General features: G+C 44.0%; 2 protein-coding genes and 1 long non-coding RNA gene across 5 annotated transcripts in view; 2 read left to right on the top strand and 1 right to left on the bottom strand.

Moving 5' to 3' along the window:
- The window catches only part of LOC115199119 (sodium- and chloride-dependent GABA transporter 1), a 30,164-nt gene extending 23,012 nt beyond the window's left edge, over positions 1–7,152 (top strand). Inside the window, exons 13-16 of one of the 2 annotated variants that reach the window (XM_029761698.1) lie at positions 1,828–1,928; positions 3,627–3,794; positions 5,703–5,839; positions 5,919–7,152. In XM_029761698.1, the coding sequence (XP_029617558.1) occupies positions 1,828–1,928; positions 3,627–3,794; positions 5,703–5,798 (365 nt within the window). In that variant the 3' untranslated portion in view covers positions 5,799–5,839; positions 5,919–7,152. Of the gene's footprint in view, positions 1–1,827; positions 1,929–3,626; positions 3,795–5,702 lie in introns of both variants that reach the window. The other variant, XM_029761699.1, reaches the window with a different exon arrangement.
- Positions 7,153–11,205: 4,053 nt separating this feature from the next.
- LOC115199116 (IQ motif and SEC7 domain-containing protein 3-like) overlaps positions 11,206–27,619 on the bottom strand; it is a 95,321-nt gene continuing 78,907 nt past the window's right edge. The window contains exons 10-12 of one of the 2 annotated variants that reach the window (XM_029761694.1): positions 21,215–21,304; positions 20,736–20,779; positions 11,206–11,977 (exon numbers count right to left, since the gene is read on the bottom strand). In XM_029761694.1, coding sequence (XP_029617554.1) covers positions 11,477–11,977; positions 20,736–20,779; positions 21,215–21,304 — 635 coding nt within the window. In that variant the 3' untranslated portion in view covers positions 11,206–11,476. The remainder of the gene's footprint in view (positions 11,978–20,735; positions 20,780–21,214; positions 21,305–27,619) is intronic. The other variant, XM_029761695.1, reaches the window with a different exon arrangement.
- LOC115199120 (uncharacterized) lies at positions 12,521–12,854 on the top strand. Its single transcript, XR_003879345.1, has 3 exons — positions 12,521–12,571; positions 12,606–12,732; positions 12,783–12,854. It is a non-coding gene; the product is annotated as an uncharacterized LOC115199120 (long non-coding RNA).

Below are 27,619 nucleotides of genomic sequence, written 5' to 3' on the forward strand. Positions count from 1 at the left end.
AGGTCTTGGCTGATTTCTTTTGATTTTCCCATGATGCCAAGCAAAGAGGCACTGAGTTTGAAGGTAGGCCTTGAAATATATCCACAGGTACACCTCCAATTGACTCAAATGATATCAGAAGCTTCTAAAGCCATGACATAATTTTCTGGAATTTTCCAAGCTGTTTAAAGGCACAGTCAACTTAGTGTATGTAAACTTCTGACCCACTGGAATTGTGATACAGTGAATTATAAGTGAAATAATCTGTCTGTAAACAATTGTTGGAAAAATTACTTGTGTCTTGCACAAAGTAGATGTCCTAACCGACTTGCCAAACCTATAGTTTGTTAACAAGACATTTCTGGAGTGGTTGAAAAATGAGTTTTAATGACTCCAACCTAAGTGTATGAAAACTTCCGACTTCAACTGTACATTTATGTGAAATAACACATATGGAATCATGTAGTAACCAAAAAAGTGTTAAACAAATCAAAATATATTTTAGAAGTGTGTCTTGAATTCTAAATAAATCACTGACAGTGTCACCAGCAAAGCGCCCCCACACCTCCTCCATGCTTCACGGTGGGAACCACACATGCGGAGATCATCCGTTCACCTACTCTGCTTCTCACAAAGACACGGTGGTTGGAACCAAAAATAAAACATTTGGACTCATCAGACCAAAGGACAGATTTCCACCGGTCTAATGCCCATTGCTCGTGTTTCTTGCCCCAAGCAAGTCTCTTCTTATTATTGTTGTCCTTTAGTAGTGGTTTCTTTGCAGCAATTCAATCATAAAGGCCTGATTCACGCAGTCTCTTCTGAACAGTTGATGTTGAGATGGGTCTGTTACTTGAACTCTGAAGCATTTATTTGGACTGCAATCTGAGGTGCAGTTAACTCTAATGAACTTGTCCTCTGCAGCAGAGGTAACTGGGTCTTCCTTTCCTGTGGCGGTTCTCATGAGAGCCAGTTTCATCATAGCGCTTGATGGTTTTTGTGACTGCACTTGAAGAAACTTTCAATGTTCTTGATATTTTCCGGATTGACTGACCTCCATGTCTTAAAGTAATGATGGGCTGTCGTTTGTCTTTGCTTATGTGAGCTGCTCTTGCCATAATATGGACTTGGTCTTTTACCAAATAGGGCTATCTTCTGTATACCAACCCTACCTTGTCACAACACAACTGATTGGCTCAAACTTATTAAGAAGGAAAGAAATTCCACAAATGTACTTGTAACAAGGCATACCTGTAATTGAAATTCATTCCAGAAGTGTGCAAAGCTGTCATCAAGGCAGCTTTGCACACTACTTTATATTTGAGATTCTACTTTGAAGAATCTCAAATATAAAATTATATTTTTATTTAACACTTTTTTGATTACTACATGTGTTATTTCATAGCTTTGATGTCTTCACTATTATTCTACAATGTAGAAAATTGTAAAAATAAAGACAATGACTTCTTGTGTCCAAACCTTTGACTGGTACGATATATATATATATATATACACAGTACATTTCTTTTAAAAAGGTATTTTCCTTTATTATTTTCCACTAACTCTATCATGCTAAGTTGACCAAGTTTCTTGATGAGGGAGTTTAGGCCCATGAGCATGATCTCAGTATTGTTGTAATTTACTTTAAAAAGTTATTGCTTATCCAAGTTTTCACTGCACTGAGTAAGTCAACAACAGCTGTCTGCCTAGCTAACTCAAAAGCACGTCAACAGTCCCACTTGGGATATAGCCTACAGATAACATTTGGGCTGTCTTGACATATGACCTATAAATCGTCACCTTGTGTAGTTTGTTCAATGCTCTCTCTCCTCTCTCGCTCTGTTTTAGGAGCTGATAAGTTCTATGGGGACATTGAAGAGATGATCGGCTATCGGCCCTGCGGCTGGTGGAAGCTCTGCTGGAAGTTCTTCACTCCAGCAATCTGCCTGGTAACTGCCATTTCCATTCAGGCTTCTTCTCATTGGTTTTCAATGTGTTTAAATCCTCAGGGAAATCATACTTAACCCTATATCTCAGAAACACTGGTTACGTCCAAAATGGCATCCTATTTCCTATATAGTGCATAATGTATAAAAACAATTCAGAATCCAGGAATTTTGTACAGATCCTTGCAACATGGGGCCGTGCATTATCATGCTGAAAGATGAGGTGATGGCGGGTGATGAATGGCAAGACAATGGGCCTCAGGATATCGTCACGGTATCTCTGTGCATTCAAATTGCCATAGACAAAATGCAATTGTGTTCATTGTCCGTAGCTTATGCCTGCCCATACTATAACCCCACCGCCACCATGGGGCACTCTGTTCACAACGTTGACATCAGCAAACCGCTCACCCACTAGACGCCATATACATGGTCTGCGGTTGTGAGGCCGGTTGGACATACTGCCAAATTCTCTAAAACGACTTTGGTAGAGAAATGACCAATCAATTCTCTAGCAACAGCTCTGATGGACATTCCTGCAGCCAGCATGCCAATTGTACGCTCCCATAAAACTTGCGACATCTGTGTCGTTGTGTGACACAACTGCATATTTTAGAGTGGCCTTTTATTGTCCCCAGCACAAGGTGCACCTGTGTGATGATCATGCTGTTTAATCAGCTTCTTGATATGCCACACCTTTCAGGTGGATGGATTATCTTGGCCAAGGAGAAATGCTCACTAACAGGCATGTAATTTGTGTACAAAATTTGAGAGAAATATGCTTTTTGTATGTATGGAAAGTTCCTGCGTTCAGCTCATGAAACATGGGAGCAACACTTTACATGTTGCATTTATATTTTTGTTCAGTATACGTGTATTTTATTTTAATGGATTTTCTTTTACCATTTAGTATAAAACAAAATCACACACAAAACAATACAAAAAACACAGCTGCCAGACACATGAAGTGAAGTATTGCTTAAGTAAGAAATGGGACATGACTAGAACAACACTACTCAGTGTTCACAATCAGTCTCTGTCCAGAATAAATCTGAGAAAAGGCATGTAGTGCAGTATGTTTTCAGTGGCCCATAGCGCTGTATCAATATGGGAAGATCAATGTTCTAGACATACCTATGGGCTGCTATCGTTATTCTGACTGTGTAATGGAGTACCTCTCTCCCCTACTCAGTTAATCACTTACTAACTGGCCCAACTTAACCTATTTGGCTGAACTTATGCTATCTGGCCGGCTGGCCAACCATGTCCTACCTGTCCGGACTGACTTGTGCTGTCTGGCCAACTTATCCTATCTGACTGGCTGACCAAACTTCTCCAGGCTGATTTGTCTTACCTGACTGGCCAGATAGGACAAGAGCTGGTCCTATCTGGCCGGCTTCTTTTATCTGGCCAGCCGTCAAACTTGTCCTATCTGGCCGGCATGCCAACTTGTCCCATTTTGTCAGCTTGTCCTATCTCACCGGCCATTGCTTGTTTTTTTTATAAAAAAAATACATTTTTACAGGGACAGTGCACATTAATCAACGTTTCAGTAGAAGTGCCGGTTTTAGCCAGCCGGCTAATTTTCAACCACAGTCCCTGGGCAGGTTATTATTGGGAGATCTGGTATACATCTGTGATGTAGTCGGCCTGGAACATCACCTATTACCTCACCTAATGTAAATGTTTCTGTGTGTGCAGGGAGTGTTTACCTTCAGTGCCATTGAGATGACCCCCCTGACCTTGGGGAAGTACGTGTACCCGGCATGGGGACAGGGGATTGGCTGGGTCATGTCTCTGTCATCCATGGTTCTTGTGCCAGGCTATGTCATCTACATGTTCTGCACCTCCAAGGGCGGCATCAAACAGGTACACAGTCAACCAGCAGATCCCACTATGCTCCATATCCTTCCCCTTTGGCCCTAACCCCTCGATAATAGCATTTCTGTAGGGTCTAGATAGGTAGATGCTTGCACCATATCGCTTCCACTATACAGATCTGCAAATATCGAGGGTTGGGACTAAGGGAAAGGGGTAGAGAGAGATTCGGGACCGGCTAGACATCTCTACCTCTCTCAGGCTAAGAGGAAGGGGTAGAGACAGATTGGGGACCGGCTAGACATCTCTACCTCTCTCAGGCTAAGAGGAAGGGGTAGAAACAGATTGGGGACCGGCTAGACATCTCTACCTCTCTCAGGCTAAGAGGAAGGGGTAGAGACAGATTGGGGACCGGCTAGACATCTCTACCTCAGGCTAAGAGGAAGGGGTAGAGACAGATTGGGGACCGGCTAGACATCTCTACCTCTCTCAGGCTAAGAGGAAGGGGTAGAGACAGATTCGGGACCGGCTAGACATCTCTACCTCTCTCAGGCTAAGAGGAAGGGGTAGAGACAGATTGGGGACCGGCTAGACATCTCTACCTCAGGCTAAGAGGAAGGGGTAGAGACAGATTGGGGACCGGCTAGACATCTCTACCTCTCTCAGGCTAAGAGGAAGGGGTAGAGACAGATTGGGGACCGGCTAGACATCTCTACCTCAGGCTAAGAGGAAGGGGTAGAGACAGATTGGGGACCGGCTAGACATCTCTACCTCTCTCAGGCTAAGAGGAAGGGGTAGAGACAGATTGGGGACCGGCTAGACATCTCTACCTCTCTCAGGCTAAGAGGAAGGGGTAGAGACAGATTGGGGACCGGCTAGACATCTCTACCTCTCTCAGGCTAAGAGGAAGGGGTAGAGACAGATTGGGGACCGGCTAGACATCTCTACCTCAGGCTAAGAGGAAGGGGTAGAGACAGATTGGGGACCGGCTAGACATCTCTACCTCAGGCTAAGAGGAAGGGGTAGAGACAGATTGGGGACCGGCTAGACATCTCTACCTCAGGCTAAGAGGAAGGGGTAGAGACAGATTGGGGACCGGCTAGACATCTCTACCTCAGGCTAAGAGGAAGGGGTAGAGACAGATTGGGGACCGGCTAGACATCTCTACCTCTCTCATGCTTTTATATCTCCCTCTATGACTCTCTCTCTGCCCCCCACTCTCTCTCTTTCTCTGCCCCCCCCTCTCACTCTGTCCCCCTCACTGTCTCTCTCTCTGTCCGCGTCACTCTCTCTCTCTGTCCCCTCTGTTTCTCTCTGTCCCCTCTATAGCTCTCTCTCTCTCTGCCCCCCCTCTCTCTGTTCTCTCTCCTCTCTCTCTCTCTCTCGTCAGTCTCTGGTCATGTTTGAGAGCATCAATTCTGCTCAGTCTCTGATCACTAACTGAGTAGACTGACTGATCTACAAATCACCTTGCATCCTTAATAATGTTTTAATATGATTGTAGACCAGTCAGTCTGCTTAGTCGGTGATCAGCTACTGAGTAGAATTGATGCTTTCAACAGGGCCTTCATCTCTTTATACACCTCTTCCTTTCTCTCCGGTGTTCCCCTCACTCCACCTCTTTCACATATGAGAAGAATGAATAAATTGCTCTAGCTATAAAACGTCATTATTCAAACAGCCCCATTATAATGGAAAAGATTACCTTTATAATGTAGTCAAAAGCAGACCTGGGTTCAAATGGCATTTGTGCATGACTGAGCTTGCCTGGCACCATGAACCAATAGAATAGTCCCAAAAGATGGGCAAACACTACCCAACTGGAATTCCAGGTGGGCTCAAACAAAGTATTTCAAAGGCTATTTGAACCTAGGTCTGGTTGAAAGTATTATGAGAAATCACCTTTAAACTGAAGTTGAAAGTATCCCTCATTGCTGGTTCCCTGTCTGTCCTGAACAGCGTTGGCACAAGATGACCACCAGCGCACCTTGTGAACATGCTGCCGTCACACACCAGAATTCACACACAGGAAGTGTGGGCGAAGCCGCCGTCTAACTGGGAATAGGATACAGTTGACTCCTGGGCACTGATCTAAGGTCAGTTTAGCGTTTTCCTCCTAATGGTTAAGATTAGGATTTTTGGGTGAGTAAACCGATCCTAGATCTGTTCCTACAGGCAACTTCCACCCAGAATTCCTGACTATGCTGAACACCTAGTCAACACAGGGGTGTATTCACTAGGAACCAAATGAACCAAATGAAAGCCAACAGAAGCAAATAGAATGAAACGGGGAGTAACCTACCTGAATTTGTCCAACAGAAACGCTTGTTTCCTTTAGGAGTGAACGATTTCCGTTGCGAAACGTTTTGAAGCTATTTGCTACGGTCTTGCTCTAATGAATACACCCCAGTATTCAGACAGAGAGAGGCATCATGGGAGATGCCCTGGCCAAAATGCTTCCATTCCATATGTATCCTCTGGAACTGAATGGTCACATAATATAATGGACTGTATTATTGAACAGTACAATGTTTTTTCTTCTACGGTACATCGCTGTATACAATTCATAAGGTGACACCAACTTTTTCAGATCTACACAAAGTCATTGTGGCCCACTTTGGCTTACTTTACAAAATGCTTCGTATTTGTTCGTATCTGAATAAATTGAAAAAAAAAATGTATTTGAATGTGTTATGGCTGTTTCTTCTACGATGCTGTATACAGTACATATTCATTAGAGGTAGCGTTCACCAGTTTAGCGTTTGATGTAACAGTTTTAATAACAGTTTGTACTACAAATAACGGCTTGTACAATATATTAACATTTCTTAAATGTTTATAACTGGCTCTTACGTGAAGATACTGTGTTTGTTTTCAATAGTGTTGACCTGTAAATATTATTCTGCGAGTCCAAATGCTGTAATAGCGTATGAAATGAAACAAAATGTGGTCAATGATGTACTGTATAAAGTAGCCCTCTATAAAGGTACTGTACAAGCCAGGAGTAAAACAAATTAAAATGTCTCATGGCTAAATGTGTACCATGAGAAGGGATTTGGCTGGGTATTCTTTCAGCTCAATAAAAGCAAACATAACCACCAAAATACATTTAATCGAGTGTCAACTCTTTTATGCTAGCCTCAGTTTCACAGATAGGCCTGCTGCATACCATCTCTCACAATACAAAAAGGTCAATACACTTGAATTTGAATAATCTCTATAAATGGAACGGACATGCACTCAGAGGAGAGAGTTTTTTTATCTCTCCTCAGTTTATCTGTTGCACTGTGCGAGCCATTTAGTGTTTCTACTTAACTAGCACATTAGTCAGGCAGCCACAACAGCTGAAATTCTGCAGAGAGCTCTGATATCTCCTTCCCAGTACTGCTAAAACATGGGACACAGTTTGGGACACAAAAAAACAACAGACACAGTGGGAGAAGCCACTCACTAGCCAGGAGTAATTCCTCGCCTAACCTGACCAGAATAAACTACCCACTGGGCACAGACGTCAGTCCAACATTTATTCCACGTTGGTTCCATGTAATTTCATTAAAATAACGTGGAAACAACATTGATTCAACTAGTGTGTGCCTAGTGGGTATGGGCTCTAGTTATCGGCTAGAACTTGGGTCCAAAGGTTTTCCTGATCAGGTCACTTGGTCAGGAAAACCTCTCAGCCTCAACTAGTGAACTGGAGGTATATTTTACTGTACTAGAACATGTTATGTACTATAGTCACTCACATACAGTTTCATAGAATGTTGTGTGTACTCTACCTACTCACATACTGCGCCAGCTGAGGAAACTGGTTTGGTTCTGCACATCCATCATCCTCACTTGTACTATCACTGTCTGGTTTGGGTCTGTGTCTGCCTGCTGCACACGCAAACTGCGTCACCTGCTATATCCATCAAGGACCTGCACGCCTTCAGGACAAGGAAGAGTGCAGGTAAGATCATCGCCTACCCTGCCCACCTTGCCCACCGCGGACACCCCCTCTTTCACTGTCAATGCACTGAATATATTCACCACGGCAGCATCCCTCCCTATGCTTATATAGATATAGCCCCTCTGTAAATGGTATATTCTCACTGTAATCAGCCTGTACTCCAGAGTTTTAGGTTTTATGTTCTGATATTGTACATTCTGTATGATTTCTATGTTGACTTGTGTCTGTATTCCTCTTGGATATTGTCTATTGCTGGCTGCACCTTCTCACCGAGGCACATTGCATTGTGGGTATGTGTAAATGTACTTGGGAGAATAAAGGTGACTCTGATACAGTGTAACATGACGTTGTGTGTACTACACCCAGTCATACAGCACAACAGAGGGAAAGAACAGGAGACATCCAGTATGGTGAATAGACTGAAACCATCTTTAATAGCATGTTGATATACTGCAGAACAGAAGACAGGTAAAGAGGGATTCAAAGCCAACCGAGGGAGGTGATGGTTAAAACCTATGCCCAAATTCAACAAGTCCGTCCTCCTAAAACGTCCCCTTCCTCACTGTGTGACAATAGAACAACATAGGTGACAGAAAACCCCCAGAAGGGAAGAGTTCCACACGTCACCCGAAACGACAGCAGTGCATTTTTAGCATCACAGAGCCCTTTCGTCTATATCCAAAGAAAAAGGTTACTCATTTGAACTAACTTACAGTAGCATTCAATCAATTCCACTAAACCTCATTTGGGAGAAAGTCACATTTTTGCCCACAAAGACAATGATAGGCTTCTCACATTCTGATGCATTGTGGGTGAACAGACAGAATGACATATTTATCCCCTGTGTTGCACTCTGTCAACTTCAGTCATGCACAACAAACTTGACTTTGAAGGGAAAGCATGTATCACAGTATCAATAGGCCTCCTATACATACAAAACCAATGTCATGCCTGGTTGAAGAATCACATTCACTCCACATGTTGAACTGACTACGACGAAAGGAACAGGAAACAGATTACCTTGTTCTTAGAGTGTGAAATGGATACAGACACAGCTCTCTGGTTTGCCATAGGCTGTTAAACCCTAAAGAGACATTGAGCGTCCCAAATGGCACCCTATTCCCTTTCTAGTGCTCTAATTTTGACCAGGGCCTATAGGTCAAAAGTAGGGGACTATGTAGGGAACAGTGCACTATTTGGGACGCTGACACAGTGAAGTATTTGAAATATGTAACCCTGTTTTAAACACCCTTCAGCAGTTAATATAACAGAGCCTTGTGTCTATTGAAACTGACACATTAAATAAGAGACAAAAAGGGGAAGGATCTCAGCTGAAGAGATTTATGTGAGATCTCCTCTTGGTGAGCAGGAGTCACGATGCTGCGGTGGGCATGGGACAATCTCCACACACACACACACACACACACACACCACAGTCAACCTCTCAGCCCCCACAGCAGCGTGGTGCAATAGATTGTTTTTCCAGGAGCTCGCTCCTCACAGATGAAGTAGACTGAGATTGGAGATGAGATGGAGACCTCCACACAGCAGGTTGGTAATTATCTGAACTAGCGGCAGGGATGAGAGGAGGCCAGGAGGGCAAGCCGAATACATATTCCACACTGCCTGATGTAGCTCATGTTTTTAACATGGGCACATTCAGACCAGAGCAGTCGATGAACTATTTCAGATAAATTACATTTTGTTGACCTTAGCATTTACATGGATGGAGATAACTCGGTTGTCCTCTACGACAACCCAATTTGATATTTAACAAACTAAGCTGAGCGAAAAGCGAGGGATTAAGATTATTCTTGTTCCCTTCAATACAGATGAGCAAATAACAGACAAAACACTTGAGTGCTGTTATGAGTGATGTGAATATTGGAGTACTAAGCTTTTAAAAAGTCAAATAAAAAGGCTATCTTGATACACAGAAGAAGCAGCACTGAGAAATTACAAGTGTCATGTTTATCCAGTGTATATGTTTAACATAATGAGTGTGTTGCACTCCAAAATTCACTGGGAAATCATTTTAGTTGGATTGTATTGGCAGACAGATCTGCAGACTGGCAAAGGGCGAATAGTGGGAATTACCAGTCTTATTGGCTGTGATTAGGGCCTGGAGTTATTCCTGGTCCTAGTTATGCTCTCAGCATAACAGCACATGCATACAATAAATGTGCAATCTAAACCATTCCAGAACATTCCAGAACATTTACGTCAAGAATTCCTGAGCTGAATACAACAATGACAACAGCAAATAAAGAGCTTATTTCCTGGGCTGTTATTGGCTTTTGGTTTGGCAGTAAGCCTTCTGATTGGTTGCCTTGCCTTCATATGCCATCATCCTTAGCTACAGTAACTGAACGGGGGATCTGTGGAGGATGACATTGGAAGTGTGTTTCCTGATAATAGAAAAGAAAGAAAAACAACACCACAGAGAGTGACAAATAACACACCTCAGATCACAGAGAGACAGAGAGAGACAGAGAGAGAGAGAGAGACAGAGAGACAGAGAGGGAGACAGAGAGAGAGAGACAGAGAGGGAGACAGAGAGAGCGAGAGAGAGGGAGACAGAGAGAGAGACAGAGAGAGAGGGAGAGACAGGAAGAGAGACAGGGAGAGACAGAGAGGGAGAGACAGGGAGAGACAGAGAGGGAGACAGAGACAGAGAGAGACAGAGAGACAGGGAGAGACAGAGGGAGACAGAGAGACAGAGAGAGACAGAGAGAGACAGAGAGAGAGCGAGAGAGAGCGAGAGAGAGCGAGAGAGAGCGAGAGAGAGGAGATAGAGCGGGAGAGAGAGAGAGAGAGAGAGAGAGAGAGAGAGACAGAGACAGAGACAGAGAGACAGAGAGCGAGAGAAAGGGAGAGAGAGAGAGCGAGCGAGGGGGGAGATAGGGAGGGGAGAGAGAGAGGGAGAGAGAGGGGGAGAAAGAGAGAGGGGGAGAAAGAGAGACAGCAGTCTCCCATTTCAATGAATAAATCCACCACATTGCAAACAAGGAGACAGGTTGCACTTAAATATCGCTAGCTGTAATTATTTTTATATGTAGGGTACTCCTCGAGGTGAGAGTGGAGGAGATTCTGAGTTCTTCTAGTTTTCTTCTAGCCGAGTACAAAGTAGTCCGTTTGGTGGAGATTTCAGTCATTTTGGCACACACATTGTTCAGTCATTGTCAATCAAATGCACACACACATAGTAGAGATGAGGTTAGGATATGAATGGTAAAAGTGAACAAAAGTCGTTCTTAGATTAAGTTCAATCTTGGAGTGAATCTCCAAGACATTCACATAGTCTGTGGAATCCATCTGAATCTAGTTGGTTGGTGCTGGATTTTGTACTACGTCCTTCCTTGTTAACTACTAAAGATCCATCCAGAAAACTAAAGAAACCAATGATATTATCTATATTTAAAGAGTTAAAACTGACAAAACTGTTATAGAAATTTGTTAAAACTACATAATATTTCAAAATACACATGGAATCAAGTAAAATTCGTCTTCTTTTTCACTTGGATTTTTCTCATGACGTTACTCCACACCTCTTTTTAAATCTTTACCTCGATTCTTCTTTTGTCGTTATTTCCTTAAATATATGCATATAGATGTGTTATCTTTTTTTATAGCTCTGTCTCTGTATGTATAGCATGTACATATGTTCTGTTAGTGACGTGGTCGGGGTGGGTGGGGTTGGGCTGAGGTTGGGAGTGAGGTGTGAGGTTGGGGTGAGGTCAGCTGGGTGAGGGGGGGAGTCATTGGTTCATTGGTCTCTTATTTACAGCAGGCTTCGAGAGCCACTTGGGGTCCTCTGGAGGCTGAGGCGGGGGTCCGCCGGGGGGATGTACTGGTGGGGGTGGTTGTAGGGGGGAGGAGGAGGGGGTAAGGGGGGCTGGTGACCGTCCTTGCTCTCTGGCGACCTCACAGGAGTGGAGGCGGCCGATCGGACGACCTGGTGGTGGTGGGCATGGTGATGATGATGGGCGTGGGTGGGGGTGTGGCTGAGGAAGGCCTCCACGCGGCCATGGCCGCTGTTGTCCAGGACGATCACCTTGACAATCTGCTGGCACTGGATGAGCGTGTCGGGCCGAAGGTCGCCCATGCTGATTGGCTGGAGCTGCTGCAGGTGGTGGAGGGGGGTGCCGGCGGCTGACTGAAGCTGCGGCTGCTGCAAGAGCTCCCCCCGGTGGTTAAGAAGGGCTCCAACACTCTCGGGGCTCCGGGGCAAGCTCCCGCTGCTGCTGAGCTGGTACGTATGAAGCCTGTTGTGAATTGACACCTAGTTTAGAAAACAGCCAGAGACAGCATCAAATGTTATAAGACTGGCCTCCTTCTAGTGCTCCCTCAGCCCTCTTCTCTTTTTTTGGGTGACACCACATCACAACTGGCATGCGTGGGGTGGGGGGTGGGGGAAGAGAGGGGGAGGGTTGGAGGGCGAACGTGCGCCCCCAGGTGCTGGGGGGGACCAGTTCAGACGGGGTGCTGGCAGCATTGGTGTAGAGGTGGGAGAGGTGGGGGGAGGCTGTGGATAGAGGGGGGGTGTGAGGGTGTTTCGGTTGAGAGGAGAGGTGTGGGTCAGTTGTTTCTTTTGGGGGAGCCTGGTGGTTCTAAAGGAGTCAGAGGGCCCCCGTGCCTCCCTCTCAAACCACTGTGTAGCACTAAGGGTCACTGAACACTGGGGGTGAAGGAGAGAGGGAGGGGTGCTTTTAGACGGCCATTGAACATAGAAGGGGGGGGATTAGAACTGGAGACGAAGGTGAAACCAACAGGGGGAGGGGACGAGACATCCACAGATATCACAGGCAACACTCATCAGAATGCATGCCTCTCATCATTTTACAACACATTTTAGCAGGCCTGGTCACTCGCCAAGGTGCTCTGTTCAGCAGGCCTGGTCACTCACCAAGCCTGCTCTGTTCAGCAGGCCTTGTCACTCACCAAGCCTGCTCTGTTCAGCAGGCCTTGTCACTCACCAAGCCTGCTCTGTTCAGCAGGCCTGGTCACTCGCCAAGCCTGCTCTGTTCAGCAGGCCTGGTCACTCACCAAGCCTGCTCTGTTCAGCAGGCCTGGTCATACCTTCAAAGATCCAGGAGGGTTTTGACATCCTACTTAAACATGACCTCGCATGAAGTTTCCTAAGAAACTCTTTATTTTTCTACCTGTGAAACTTTTTCGGTTAAAAACTAAAGCATTCCCACTGGGGGTTGTGTACATCCTACATAGTTTGGTGTTGCAGGGAGAATTACTCTGTCTTCGATTCCTATTTAGTCCCATGACTACAAACAGTATTCCCATGTTTTGAAAACATCCTTAAAAGCTACAGTAGCAAGTATGTTCAAGGCTTTGATGACATAACACGTTTGTGCATATTTCTCAACAAATGGACGTCTTAATTCACAATAAACACTATAATTCAATTCAGTCTCAAAGCGAGCACTGCTTTGCTTGCAGGGTGAAAGGCCACTACTTGGCTAATCAGCTGTATGACTCCTCCTCAGCAACACTCATGCAGCTTAGGTACCTTCCACAGTTCCCCTCATCTCCCCAAACATATGTGTCTTGGAACGAAGAGATATGTTGGGAAATGTCTAGTTGTCTACACACCCAGAATGAGCTGCGTTTCATTACAGAGCACTTGTAGGTGGATTCTCGGTGGAGTCTGCTAATCAGCCGCTGAACACATTTGCGGTGTAGCTCGTATGCAAATTAGATCTAAATCAGCCTCATTATGTATGCAGGCATGTATAATTTCCATCAGGAAGTGCTTGTCATGGAGGAATATGTTCCCTTTCGTTATGGAAATGATTAAACACTTACAGTACCTTCGGAAAGTATTCAGACCACTTGACTTTTCCACATTTTGTTACATTACAATCTTATTCTAAAATGGATTAAATAAAAAAAACTCCTCAGCAATCTACACATAATATCCCATAATGACAATTTTTGCAAATGTATAAAACCTTAAAAACAGAAATACCTTATTTACATAAGTATTCAGACCCTTTGTTGTGAGACTAAATTGAGCTCAGGTGCATCCTGTTTCAATTGATCATCCTTGAGATGTTTCTACAACTTGATTGGAGTCCACCTGTGGTAAATTCAATTGATAGGACATGATTTGGAAAGGCACACATGTCTATATAAGGTCCACAGTTGACAGTAAATGTCTGAGCAAAAACCAAGCCATGAGGTCGAAGGAATTGTCCGTAGAGCTCCGAGACAAGATTGTGTTGAGGCACAGATCTGCGGAAGGGTACCAAAACATTTCTGCAGAATTGAAGGTCCCCAAGAACACAGTGGCCTCCATTATTCTTAAATGGAAAAAGTTTGGAACCACCAAGACTCTGACCGACCTGCCAAAATGATCAATCGGGGGAGAAAGGCCTTGGTCAGGGAGGTGAAAAAAAACCCGATGGTCACTCTGACAGAGCTCTAGAATTCCTTTGTGGAAACGGGAGAACCCTCCAGAAGGACAACCATCTCTGCAACACTCCACCAATCAGGTCTTCATGGTAGAGTGGCCAGATGGAAGCCACTCCTCAATAAAAGGCATGTTACAGCCCGCTTGGAGTTTGCCAAAAGGCACCTAAAGACTCTCAGACCATGAGAAACAAGATTCTCTGGTCTGAGGAAACCAAGATTAAACACTTTGGCCTGAATGCCAAGCGTCACGTCTGGAGCAAACCTGGCACTATCCCTACGGTGAAGCATGGTGGTGGCAGAATCATGCTGTGGGGATGTTTTTCAGCGGCAGGGACTGGGAGACTAGTCAGGATCGAGGCAAAGATGAACAGAGCAAAGTACAGACAGATCCTTGATGAAAACCTTCTCCAGAGCTTTCAGGATCTCAGACTGTGGCAAAGGTTCACCTTCCAACAGGACAACAACCCAAAGCAGACAGCCAAGACAACGCAAGAGTGGCTTCGGGACAAGTCTCTGAATGCCCTTGAGTGCAGCCAGAGCCCGGACTTAAACCTGATCGAATATCTCTGGAGAGACCTGAAAATAGCTGTGCAGCTACGCTCCCCATCCAACCTGACAGAGCTTGAGAGGATCTGCAGAGAAGAATTGGAGAAACTCCCCAAATACAGGTATGCCAAGCTTATAGTGTCATACCCAAGAAGACTCGAGGCTGTAATCGCTGCCAAAGGTGCTTCAACAAAGTGCTGAGTAAAGGGTGTGAATAATTTCAGTATGTAAATGTGATATTTCAGTTCATTTCTTTTATAAATTAGCAAACATTTCTAAAAACCAGTTTTTGCTTTTTCATTATGGGGTATTGTGTTTAGATTGAGGAGAATAAAAACAATTTAATCAATTTTAGAATAAGGCTGTAACCTAACAAAATGTGAAAAAGGTCAAAGGGTCTGAATACTTTCCAAAGGCACTGTATGATAGGGGCGACAAACATAGGAAGGGACTTTGGGATAGTAGGCTAGGCTTTAGACCAGGGATCATCAACTAGATTCAACTGCGGGACCATTATTTATTGAGTGTATGGTCAGGTGGCCGGAAGATAATTACAAATAATTTGTAGATTGCAAATTGACTGCAAGAAGCCCAAAAAGATATAATATTTGATTAGAACATAATCATTTCAAACCTCGCTTACATTTATATACGGTACGATCACGTCTCTCTATTACGCGTGGGAATCAGGGCATAAAATGAACACCAGCCACCGGCCAAATGCAGGTAGATTTATGTGTTGTCGGGTAAGACTGTCTATTTCACCAGCCACGTTGGCGGGTGGTCAATTTGCAGGGCTCTACAGTGGAGCATTATGTTCGCATTTGTGAATAAAAATAGAGTCAAAGGTCAAGTATGAACATAATGTGTGATTTGTAGCAGAAAAATGCTGATGTAGCTGTTTTCAAAGTATTTCTGCTGCTTTGTTTCATAGCTGCTAATGGCACAAAGAAATACGAATCCTACATCCCACCTTACGCAGCAACAGCTTTGCGCACTGTGAGTGAAGCGCTGATAGATTCATTTTTGGAGGTGCAGTTACAGGTCAGTAAAGTGAGACAGATGTTTTCATCTACTTGACACAGTGGCTGGTGGACCAAAAATACATTTTTAGGCCCTGGTGGGAATATTTGGGAACAGATTTCCCAAATAAAAATAACTTGGAGCTGATTTTCTGGTGTCTGTTGTTATGTTAGTCTTTGATGTCCAACAATGAAAATGTTTTGCTCAGTAAACTTGGGGGGCCAAATAAAACCACCCGCGTGCCAACCTCGGCCCATGGGCCACCAGTTGGGGAGCCCTGCTTTAGATTATTATGCAAGCTTGGTAATGGGACTGTGACAAGAATGACTGTTGGCAGGTCCATATTGATTGTTCATGTGGGTTTCGGCTCCGTATTGCCCTTAAGCTAGATGGATGACATGGATTCCATTTCCATCGGGGCTTTTGATGTACATTTATTCATAATGTAATAAACTAGATGTTTTATCTTTTATCATCCGTCTTTAACGAACAATGAGTCACGCTCTGCCTTTGGTTTCTCTCCCTCCTCCCTCCCCCCCTTTCTCTTTCACCTTCTCTATCCATCTCTCCCCCTGTCACACATATTCAGCTTCCCTTTGAGCAAGCTGGACAAGGTGCAGATTGTGTCTTACAGGCTGTATATAGATCATGGGTACAACATGAATTGACCTATTGTTATGTGATTAATGACTGTGTAAGTTCAGATATCATTAATGGCACATAATTAATCAATGAAAAACCTTTCTCCATACATGCTACACTTTATCCAGACAGAATAGAATAGACCCATGGCAGAGCAGAGGTGGGCAAGGGCAAATGGTGCCCCCAGCGTATTGAGAGCTCACAGGGGGATGCGGCAGCGTTGGCGGCACCCTGTCTGGTTGTCTCCTGGAGACGGGGGCTATCAAACTGACCCTATACCCAGCACCGCTGCATTTCGACAGCTTACGTCCTCGCTCACAGGGGGTTGACGTTTCAGCGTGGGGAGGAGGTAAGAGACTGTAGGGGTAGAGCGAAGGGACATGATCTCTAAGACCGACACCTACTCTAGCCACCTTGGCCTCGGGAGGTACGACACACCTCCATTACTAATAATACAACTCCAAATCTGCATTTAACCCAGTCCTTTAACCCAGCAGATACTGTATGAATAATGTACCTTAAAGATGATCATTTATCTGATACCGAAGTGGGCCCGTTGACTGTTAGAACAAATAAAGCCTTGTTTCAATGGAGACCGAGCACACTGCCTCTTGTTAAACAGGCCCTGAATGTCACATTGACCGGGTGTGTTTGCCTCTGTGCACCAGTCCTCTGGCAGAGGGATACAAAAGGTCATGTAGCACCACCAGAGTGGTAATTGCAAAGCCCTCTGGGTACTGCAGTTCTGCTGATCATGTGGAATGCTACGTTTTCTCACAGAAACATACACACAGCTGTATTGTGGTAGGTTATGTCAACTGAATAAAAGTTGAAACACCCTCCAGGATTATGGTAAATTACCATGGTAATTTACAATTTCTATTCTCTCATTCTCTCACTCACCTGAAAGCCCCAAGGGCCACCTCCAATCAGTTTACATACACTTAGGTTGGGGTCATTAAAACTTGTTTTTCAACCACTCCAGAAATTTCTTGTTAACAAACTATAGTTTTGGCAAGTCGGTTAGGACATCAACTTGTGCATGACACAAGTCATTTTTCCAACAATTGTTTACAGACAGATTATTTCACTTATAATTCACAGTATCACAATTCCAGGGGTTCAGAAGTTTACATACATTAAGTTGACTGTGCCTTTAAACAACTTGGAAAATTCCAGAAAATTATGTCATGGCTTTAGAAGCTTCTGATTGACTCAAATGAGGTCAATTAGCCTGTTGGAGGTGTACCTGTGGATGTATTTCCAGGCCTACCTTCAAACTCAGTGCCTCTTTGCTTGACTTCATGGGAAAATCAAAAGAAATCAGCCAAGACCTCCTTGGGAGCAATTTCCAAACACCTGAAGGTACCACGTTCATCTGTACAAACAATAGTACGCAAGTATAAACACCATGGGACAACGCAGCCGTCATACCGCTCAGGAAGAAGACGCGTTCTGTCTCCTAGAGATGAACGTACTTTGGTGCGAAAAGTGCAAATCAATCACTGAACACCAGCAAAGGACCTTGTGAAGATGCTGGAGGAAACAGGTACAAAAGTATCTATATCCACAGTAAAACAAGTCCTATATCGACATAACCTGAAGGGCCGCTCAGCAAGGAAGAAGCCACTGCTCCAAAACCGCCATAAAAAAAGCCAGACTACGGTTTGCAACTGCACATGGGGGCAACGATCATACTTTTTGGAGAAATGTCCTCTGGTCTGATGAAACAAAAACAGAACTGTTTGGCCATAATGACCATCATTATGTTTGGAGGAAAAAGGGGAAGCTTGCAAGCCAAAGAACACCATCCCAACTGTGAAACACGGGGGTGGCAGCATCATGTTGTGGGGGTGCTTTGCTGTAGGAGGGACTGGTGCACTTCACAAAATAAATGTCATCATGAGGGAGGAAAATTATGTGGATATATTGAAGCAACATCTCAAGACATCAGTCAGGAAGGTAAAGCTTGGTCACAAATGGCTCTTCCAAATGGACAATGACCCCAAGCATACTTCCAAAGTTGTGGCAAAATGGCTTAAGGACAACAAAGTCAAGGTATTGGAGTGGCCATCACAAAGCCCTGACCTCAATCCCATAGAAAATTTGTGGGCAGAATTGAAAAAGCGTGGGCGAGCAAGCAGGCCTACAAACCTGACACATTTACACCAGCTCTGTCAGGAGGAATGGGCCAAAATTCACCCAACTTATTTTGGGAAGCTTGTGGAAGGCTACCCGAAATGTTTGACCCAAGTTAAACAATTTAAAGGCAATGCTACCAAATACTAATTGAGTGTATGTAAACTTCTGACCCCCTGGGAATGTGATGAAAGAAATAAAAGCTGAAATAAATCATTCTCTCTACTATTATTCTGAAATTTCACATTCTTAAAATAAAGTGGTGATCTTAACTGACCTAAGACAGGGAATTTGTACTAGGATTAAATGTCAGGAATTGTGAAAAACTGACTTTAAATGTATTTGGCTAAGGTGTATGTAAACTTCAGACTTCAACTATATATAATGCAGTAACCACTTCCTATGTTTCTACCTACTACTATTACCTACCTACCTAGAACAATTACTAAAAGACATTTACAGTACCAGTCAAAAGTTTGGACACACCTACTCATTCAAGAGTTTTTAATTATTTTTACTATTTTCTACATTGTAGAATAATAGTGAAGACATCAAAACGATGAAATAACACATATGGAATCATGTAGTAACCAAAAAAGTGTTAAACAAATCAAAATATATTTTATATTTGAGATTCTTCAAAGTAGCCACCATTTGCCTTGATGACAGCTTTGCACATTCTTGTCATTCTCACAACCAGCTTCATGAGGTAGTCACCCGGAATGCATATCAATTAACAGGTGTGCCTTGTTAAAAGTTCATTTGTGGAATTTCTTTCCTTCTTAATGCGTTTGAGCCAATCAGTTCTGTTGTGACATGGTAGGGGTGGTATACAGAAGATAGTCCTATTTGATAAAAGACCAAGTCCATAATACGGCAAGAACAGATCAAATAAGCAAAGAGAAACGACAGTTCATCATTACTTTAAGACATGAAGAACTTTTAAGTTTCTTCAAGTGCAGTCACAAAAACCATCAAGCGCTATGATGAAACTGGCTCTCATGAGGACCGCCACAGGAAAGGAAGACCCAGAGTTACCTCTGCTGCAGAGAATAAGTTAGAGTTACCAGCCTCAGAAATTGCAGCCCAAATAAATGCCTCACAGAGTTCAAGTAACAGACACATCTAAACATCAACTGTTCAGAGGAGACTGCGTGAATCAGTCCTTCATGGTCAAATTGCTGAAAAGAAACCACTACTAAAGGACACCAATAAGAAGAAGAGACTTGCTTGGGCCAAGGTACACGAGCAATGGACATTAGACCGGAGGAAATCTGTCCTTTGTTCTGATGAGTCCAAATTTGAGATTTTTGGTTCCAACCGCCATGTCTTTGTGAGACGCAGAGTAGGTGAACGGATGATCTCTGCATGAGTGGTTCCCACCGTGAAGCATGGAGGAGGAGGTGGTGTGATGGTGCTTTGCTGGTGACACTGTCAGTGATTTATTTAGAATTCAAGGCACACTTAACCAGCATTGCTACCACAGCATTCTGTAGCAATACGCCATCCCATCTGGTTTGCGCTTAGTGGGACTATCATTTGTTTTTCAACAAGACAATGACCCAAAACACACCTCCAGGCTGTGTAAGGGCTATTTGACCAAGAAGGAGAGTGATGGAGTGCTGTATCAGATGACCTGGCCTCCACAATCACCTGACCTCAACCAAATTGAGATGATTTGGGATGAGTTGGACCGCAGAGTGAAGGAAAAGCAGCCAACAAGTCCTCAGCATATGTGGGAACTCCTTCACGACTGTTGGAAAAGCATTCCTCATGAAGCTGGTTGAGAGAATGCCAAAAGTGTGCAAAGCTGTCATCAAGACAAAGGGTGGCTACTTTGAAGAATCTCAAATATAAAATATATTTGGATTTGTTTAAAACTTTTTGGGTTACTACATGATTCCATGTGTTATTTCATAGTTTTGAGGTCTTCACTATTATTCTACAACGTAGAATATAGTACAAATAAAGAGAAACCCTTGATTGAGTAGGTGTGTCCAAACTTTTGACTGGTACTGTATATGGATATGTCATGCTATATGGGGGCCAGATTTATTGTCTGATCTGAGTTCAATAGTTAGTTCAATAAGGTCAATAGTTAGTTGGATAGGGTCACACTCACCCATCCACTCACATACAGACGCACTAGCGTTATGCTAGGTCAGGCTAACTTCTGTGGTGCCTAGGCCTCTCCTCCAGTGACAATAGATACAAATAAACACTTACCTGCATTAAGACTTGGCCTATCAGTGAGCACTTACCTCCACTGCATTGTGTCCACTGTTCTCAACCAGTTCCTGCTTGCCTGTCAATCAAAATGACACCAACATAAGAGCTGGCGGAAACATGAGGCCAAAATCAGTGGCGTGTGTGTGTTTTTGGTTTTACTGTCCTTGTGGGGACCAGACGTCCTTATAAGAGAGTTAAAAACAAGGAAAATTCGGACACTTGGGGACATTTCACCAATCCCCACAAGGAAAAATACTAATTTAGGCTTAGGGGTTAGGGTCAGGGGTTAGGTTTAGGGGTTAAGTTAGGTTTGAGGTTAGTGTTAGGTAAAGGGTTAGGTTTAGGGTAAATAGGATTTCGAATGGGAAACAATTGTTTGGTCCCCACAAGGATAGTTAAACAAATGTGTGTGTGTGTATGCGTGCGTGTGTGTCTGGAGAGTAGTATGTTTCACAGTATTGCATGTTAGTTTAGGTTAGGTGCACAAACACATGTGTTCACAGACACACACCTGACGGGGAGCCCTGTTTGCTGCGTAGCTCCAGAGTGCCATTGTTCTTAGCTGACACTCCCTTCGAGCCCTGTTGTTTCTCCAACTCCCCTACACAGGACAGAAGACAGTCATCAGAGAGAGAGAGAGAGAGAGAGAGAGAGAGAGACGGAGAGAGAGTGAGACAGACAGAGTGTGTAGGGGAGGGATGGGTTAGAAGGGAGAGAGAGGAGAGAATAAGAGGGAGGGAGAAATGGGGTGAGGCTGAGAGAAAGGGTGGTGATGGGGAGAGCGAGGGAGAGAGCGAGGGAGGGGGACGAAAGGGGATGAGACGGGCAAAGAGACAGAAGCACCAACTGAGAGACAGACAGTGAGAGAGGTAGATAGACCACAACAGCGGAAGAGATAGAGAGAGAGTGAGAGGAAGATAAAGAGAGAAACAGAATGAGTGACAAGGGCACAGACAGAGGGAACAGCATGTGCAAGGGAGACAGACAGACAGACAGACAGACAGACAGACAGACAGACAGACAGACAGACAGACAGACAGACAGACAGACAGACAGACAGACAGACAGACAGACAGACAGACAGACAGACAGACAGACAGGAGTGACAGCAGCAGACGGAGACAGTGACAGACAGACAAAGAGAGACAGACAGTGACAGCAGCAGACGGAGACAGTGACAGACAGACAAAGAGAGACAGACAGTGACAGCAGCAGACGGAGACAGTGACAGACAGACAGACAGACAGACAGACAGACAGACAGACAGACAGACAGACAGACAGACAGACAGACAGACAGACAGACAGAGTGACAGCTGTAGAGACAGACAGACAGAGTGACAGAGTGACAGCTGTAGAGACAGACAGACAGACAGACAGACAGACAGACAGACAGACAGACAGACAGACAGACAGACAGACAGACAGACAGACAGACAGACAGACAGGAGTGACAGCAGCAGACGGAGACAGTGACAGACAGACAAAGAGAGACAGACAGTGACAGCAGCAGACGGAGACAGTGACAGACAGACAAAGAGAGACAGACAGTGACAGCAGCAGACGGAGACAGTGACAGACAGACAGACAGACAGACAGACAGACAGAGTGACAGCTGTAGAGACAGACAGACAGAGTGACAGAGTGACAGCTGTAGAGACAGACAGACAGACAGACAGACAGACAGACAGACAGACAGACAGACAGACAGACAGACAGACAGACAGACAGACAGACAGACAGCAGCAGACGGAGACAGTGACAGACAGACAAAGAGAGACAGACAGTGACAGCAGCAGACGGAGACAGTAACAGACAGACAGACAGACAGACAGACAGACAGAGTGACAGCTGTAGAGACAGACAGACAGAGTGACAGCTGTAGAGACAGACAGACAGACAGACAGACAGACAGACAGACAGACAGACAGACAGACAGACAGAGTGACAGCAGTAGAGACAGACAGACAGACAGTGTCAGTCAGTCAGTCAGTCAGACAGACAGACAGACAGACAGCTGTAGAGACGGAGACAGTGACAGACAAAACAGAAAAACAAGTGGGAGCGAGTCCTCTGCCTCCTCCCTAGAGTCACTCAACTCTACACTGTGTCCCAAAGGGCACCTTATTCCCTATGGGCCCTTGTCTAAAGTAGTGCACTGCATAGGGAATAGGCTGCCATTTGGGACGTAAACCTACTCTCTATCGCTCCAATTCCGCTCTGCGGTTGATGATGATTGCCTGTCATTCCCACTGGCGACGGCTAAATGTTGTTGTGTCTCCACTGACTGCTTGGTTCTAGAATTCTGCTGCAGCTGTAATCTAGTAGTATGACTGTGCAGAATAGTTTAGTCGTTTTTCAACTTTCTTTCCTCTTGAGAAATAGTAGGGAGTGTTGTGTGTGTCTGTTTTTTCATGTGTGTTTGTGAGTGAGTCTGTGCATGTGTGTGTTTCCTTGCTCCAAACTCAGGTGACCTTTGAGTCACAGCAACATCCCCCAGCGTACCTCCAGTCCAACGGAGAAAACAAGGGATGGAAAAAAAAGAAATAGCTCATCCAAAATAATGTATGAATCATCCATCCGCACAGGAATTCCCTTTCATTTCTCAAAGAGGAGAAATAAACAATAAAAAAATGGAATAGGCCGCGGCAGGCTTATTTACACGAGTGCTAACAATGGGGCGCCTTCGTAGGGGAGGGGAAGATGTCGACTGTGTGTGTGTGTGTGTGTGTGTGTGTGCCAGTGATTGTCTGTGTGTGTGTTTATGCATTGGCGCTTGACTTTGTCTGAAAACAGGGGGTGCAAAAGCTTTTAAAACAGTTTTCCTGCAATTCAAAACTGTTTCTTAACAGGAAGAACACATTTTTATGAACAGAACACAACTATTTTTCTTAGGTTTTGCCAAAATAAATGATATTGAAAAAGTGTTTTAATGACTAGATTACTAATCTACTCCCCTGAAAATCCCACCTCAAATAATTCATTGACAAATCTGAAACTGGAGTTTTGCATTTTAAATTGGTCATTGATCATGTTCACAAAATAATAATATTACAAACATATTATTAATTTATCATTATTATCATCAAACTAGAGTTTTTGGGGCAGCTGTATATATCCATAGATTGCGGCACGGAATGTGCAGTAGAAAGAATAGCAGGTAGCTGCAGTAATATGGGTCATATTTGAAAAGACTAGAGCAGAGACCTTTAACCTTTTCTTTCATTACAATGTGCGAGCTACTCATATACAGCCTGCATTTGTTGTTATGGTGTAGGCCACAAAGCACTGCACTGCATTCATCATGGAATTGCATTTTAGTTCTTAAAAACCACACATATTGAACAAAAATGATTCTACTGTTGCCATTCCAATAGTGGCCTTTTGTACAACAACCATAGTGAGTAGGCTACATACACTGAGTATACCAAATATTTTGCCCTCAGAACAGCTTCAATTCATGGGGGCATGGACTCTACAAGGTGTCGAAAGCGTTCCACAGGGATGCTGGCCCATGTTGACTCCAATGCTTCCCACAGTTGTGCAAGTTGGCTGGATGTCCTTTGGGTGGTGGACTGTCCATGATACACACGGGAAACTGTTGAGCGTGAAAAACCCAGCAGGGTTGCAGACAGTGAAGGCTGCTGAGGAGAGGACGGCTCATAAAGACTGTAACGGAGTGAATGGAATGGCATCAAACACCTGGGAACCATGGAAACCATGTGTTTGATGTATTTGATACCATTCCACTAATTCAGCTCCTGTCATTACCATGAGCCTGTCCTCCCCAATTAAGGTGCCACCAACCTCCTGTGGTTGCAGTTCATGACACACCGGTGAGCCTGGCACCTACTACCATACCCCATTCAAAGGCACTTAAATATTTAGTCTTGCCCATTCACCCTCTGAATGGCACAAATACCCAATCCATGTCTCAGTTGTCTCCTTTAACCTGTCTCCTCCACATCATCTACACTGATTGAAGTGGATTTAACAGGTGACATTAATAAGGGATCATAGCCTCTTGCCTTTTCATTTTATACACCAGTGGTGCAACTTGTGCTTTCTAACCACACTGAACCAAAACAGTGGTGTGCAGGTGTGAAGCAAAACGTTCTAACCACACTGAACCAAAACAGTGGTGTGCAGGTGTGCAGGAAAACTTTCTAACCGCACTGAACCAAAACAGTGGTGTGCAGGTGTGAAGCAAAGCTTTCTAACCACACTGAACCAAAACAGTGGTGTGCAGGTGTGAAGCAAAACGTTCTAACCACACTGAACCAACACAGTGGTGTGCAGGTGTGAAGCAAAACTTTCTAACCACACTGAACCAAAACAGTGGTGTGCAGGTGTGAAGCAAAACGTTCTAACCACACTGAACCAAAACAGTGGTGTGCAGGTGTGAAGCAAAACGTTCTAACCACACTGAACCAACACAGTGGTGTGCAGGTGTGAAGCAAAACTTTCTAACCACACTGAACCAAAACAGTGGTGTGCAGGTGTGAAGCAAAACGTTCTAACCACACTGAACCAACACAGTGGTGTGCAGGTGTGAAGCAAAACTTTCTAACCACACTGAACCAAAACAGTGGTGTGCAGGTGTGAAGCAAAACTTTCTAACCACACTGAACCAACACAGTGGTGTGCAGGTGTGAAGCAAAACTTTCTAACCACACTGAACCAACACAGTGGTGTGCAGGTGTGAAGCAAAACTTTCTAACCACACTGAACCAAAACAGTGGTGTGCAGGTGTGAAGCAAAACTTTCTAACCACACTGAACCAACACAGTGGTGTGCAGGTGTGAAGCAAAACTTTCTAACCACACTGAACCAAAACAGTGGTGTGCAGGTGTGAAGCAAAACTTTCTAACCACACTGAACCAAAACAGTGGTGTGCAGGTGTGAAGCAAAACTTTCTAACCACACTGAACCAAAACAGTGGTGTGCAGGTGTGAAGCAAAACGTTCTAACCACACTGAACCAAAACAGTGGTGTGCAGGTGTGAAGCAAAACTTTCTAACCACACTGAACCAACACAGTGGTGTGCAGGTGTGAAGCAAAACTTTCTAACCACACTGAACCAACACAGTGGTGTGCAGGTGTGAAGCAAAACTTTCTAACCACACTGAACCAACACAGTGGTGTGCAGGTGTGAAGCAAAACGTTCTAACCGCACTGAACCAAAACAGTGGTGTGCAGGTGTGAAGCAAAACTTTCTAACCACACTGAACCAAAACAGTGGTGTGCAGGTAAGAAGCAAAACTTTCTAAACAAAAACATTCATCTTGTGGTGACGGGGTGCAAAATGCTATCTGGTAATTATTATATCAGGTGCCTATGTGTGTGTGAGATGGTGTGTGCACTCTAATGTGTGTGTGTGTATGCATGTGTGTGTGTGACTTCCCTAAAGCAAACAGACAAACTCACAAAACACACACAAAAGCACTAGCACACACACACAAACACTCACAAACACCACTCTCTCCTCCCCATCTCTTCTGCCTGGCTGCTTTCAGCTGAGCTGCCCTCTCCTTTGTTCTTGTTTTGTCCAGAGTGTTTGGCTGCAGTGCACCAGAGAACACTAACAAAAGGTCAGTGGCCAGGGTCTCTGTCAGGAATCAGACTGGGAGACAAACACAGACATGCCAACCCTGTACAACTTGTTAAGAGTACCAGACGCGCCCGGCAAATTGGAGATTCAACTCGCGCGTATAGCACGCGCCGAAATTGGGTTCTCCCCTCCCCCCCATGCTCGTGCTGTTGGTGAGTCTGATCGCAATTATAGAATTGTACCAAATCAAGTCCATACAAGGTTGGAATACTTTCTTCCCTGACAGCATTCCACACACACATGGTAAACGTCACTAACACGATGGAAATAGAAAGAACACACAAAGGGCCTTTGTTCTTGGAGTTTTTATTTATTTTATTAAACAAATAATAAGAAGTTATTTGTTTAGATACAAAATGTACAAACGTCGTATCCCCGATTTAAACAAGCTGCTCTGTCTGTTTCAGTCTCCTCACTCTCGTCGTCTGACATAGCTTTACTGACTGATTTGCTAAATTAGCTGCTATTTTGTTATTACATGGGACCTATGCTTACTTGTTTTTCATGAGCACATGTGCTTAGACAAACATTATGGCTCACACCCGATTCAGTTCAGTTCTCTGTAAAGGTATTTACAAAACAGAAATAAAATATTCATACTGATAAGTACAGAACATATAAAATAAATATATGTTTTGTGGAATTAACACAGACTGTCAGTATGTTTAAAATATTCATACGGATAAGTACAGAACAAATAAAATAAATATATGTTTTGTGGAATTAGCACAGACTGTCAGTATGTTTATACCATTTCATGTACAGTGTAGAATGGAGATAATTATCTATAATGTTTTTCTTAGCACACGCCCCAAAGTTTAGTCTCTATAATAGAGGAACGCTTGTCACCTCTCAAACAGGGCCAGTTCAATCACTAGGGCCAGCTCACAAGTATTGGCTTTTTAGACACGGTTCCTAGTCAACACTAAAAGCAAAATCATTTTGAAACATAAAAACAAAAACAAACGATCGCATCGACACAGACCGCAAATTGGCTACACAAAGCTTAACATGGCTACCGCAAAGGGAATCTGAACGCTGTTCGCTAGAAGAGTCGCTGTTTCAGCCTATGTAAAGGTGCCTATAGTATTTCTTTGCAGCCCATACATCATTTTAGATTTTCAAAATTGATAAAATCTCAAATCTAGTGCAAAGGCATGTTAGAAGCATTGCTTCTATAGCTAATACCGGGCACTCATCCATTCTAAACTCCCGACTCCATTTCATGCCAACATGGTTATATTTATTTTTGATTATACTTTTTGTAATGCTTTTTGTGACGTGGATCATAGTTACAGTCTTCTAA

The sequence above is a fragment of the Salmo trutta genome, chromosome 8 (genome assembly GCF_901001165.1).
Source record: "Salmo trutta chromosome 8, fSalTru1.1, whole genome shotgun sequence".
In the NCBI taxonomy this organism is placed as follows: Eukaryota; Metazoa; Chordata; class Actinopteri; order Salmoniformes; family Salmonidae; genus Salmo; species Salmo trutta.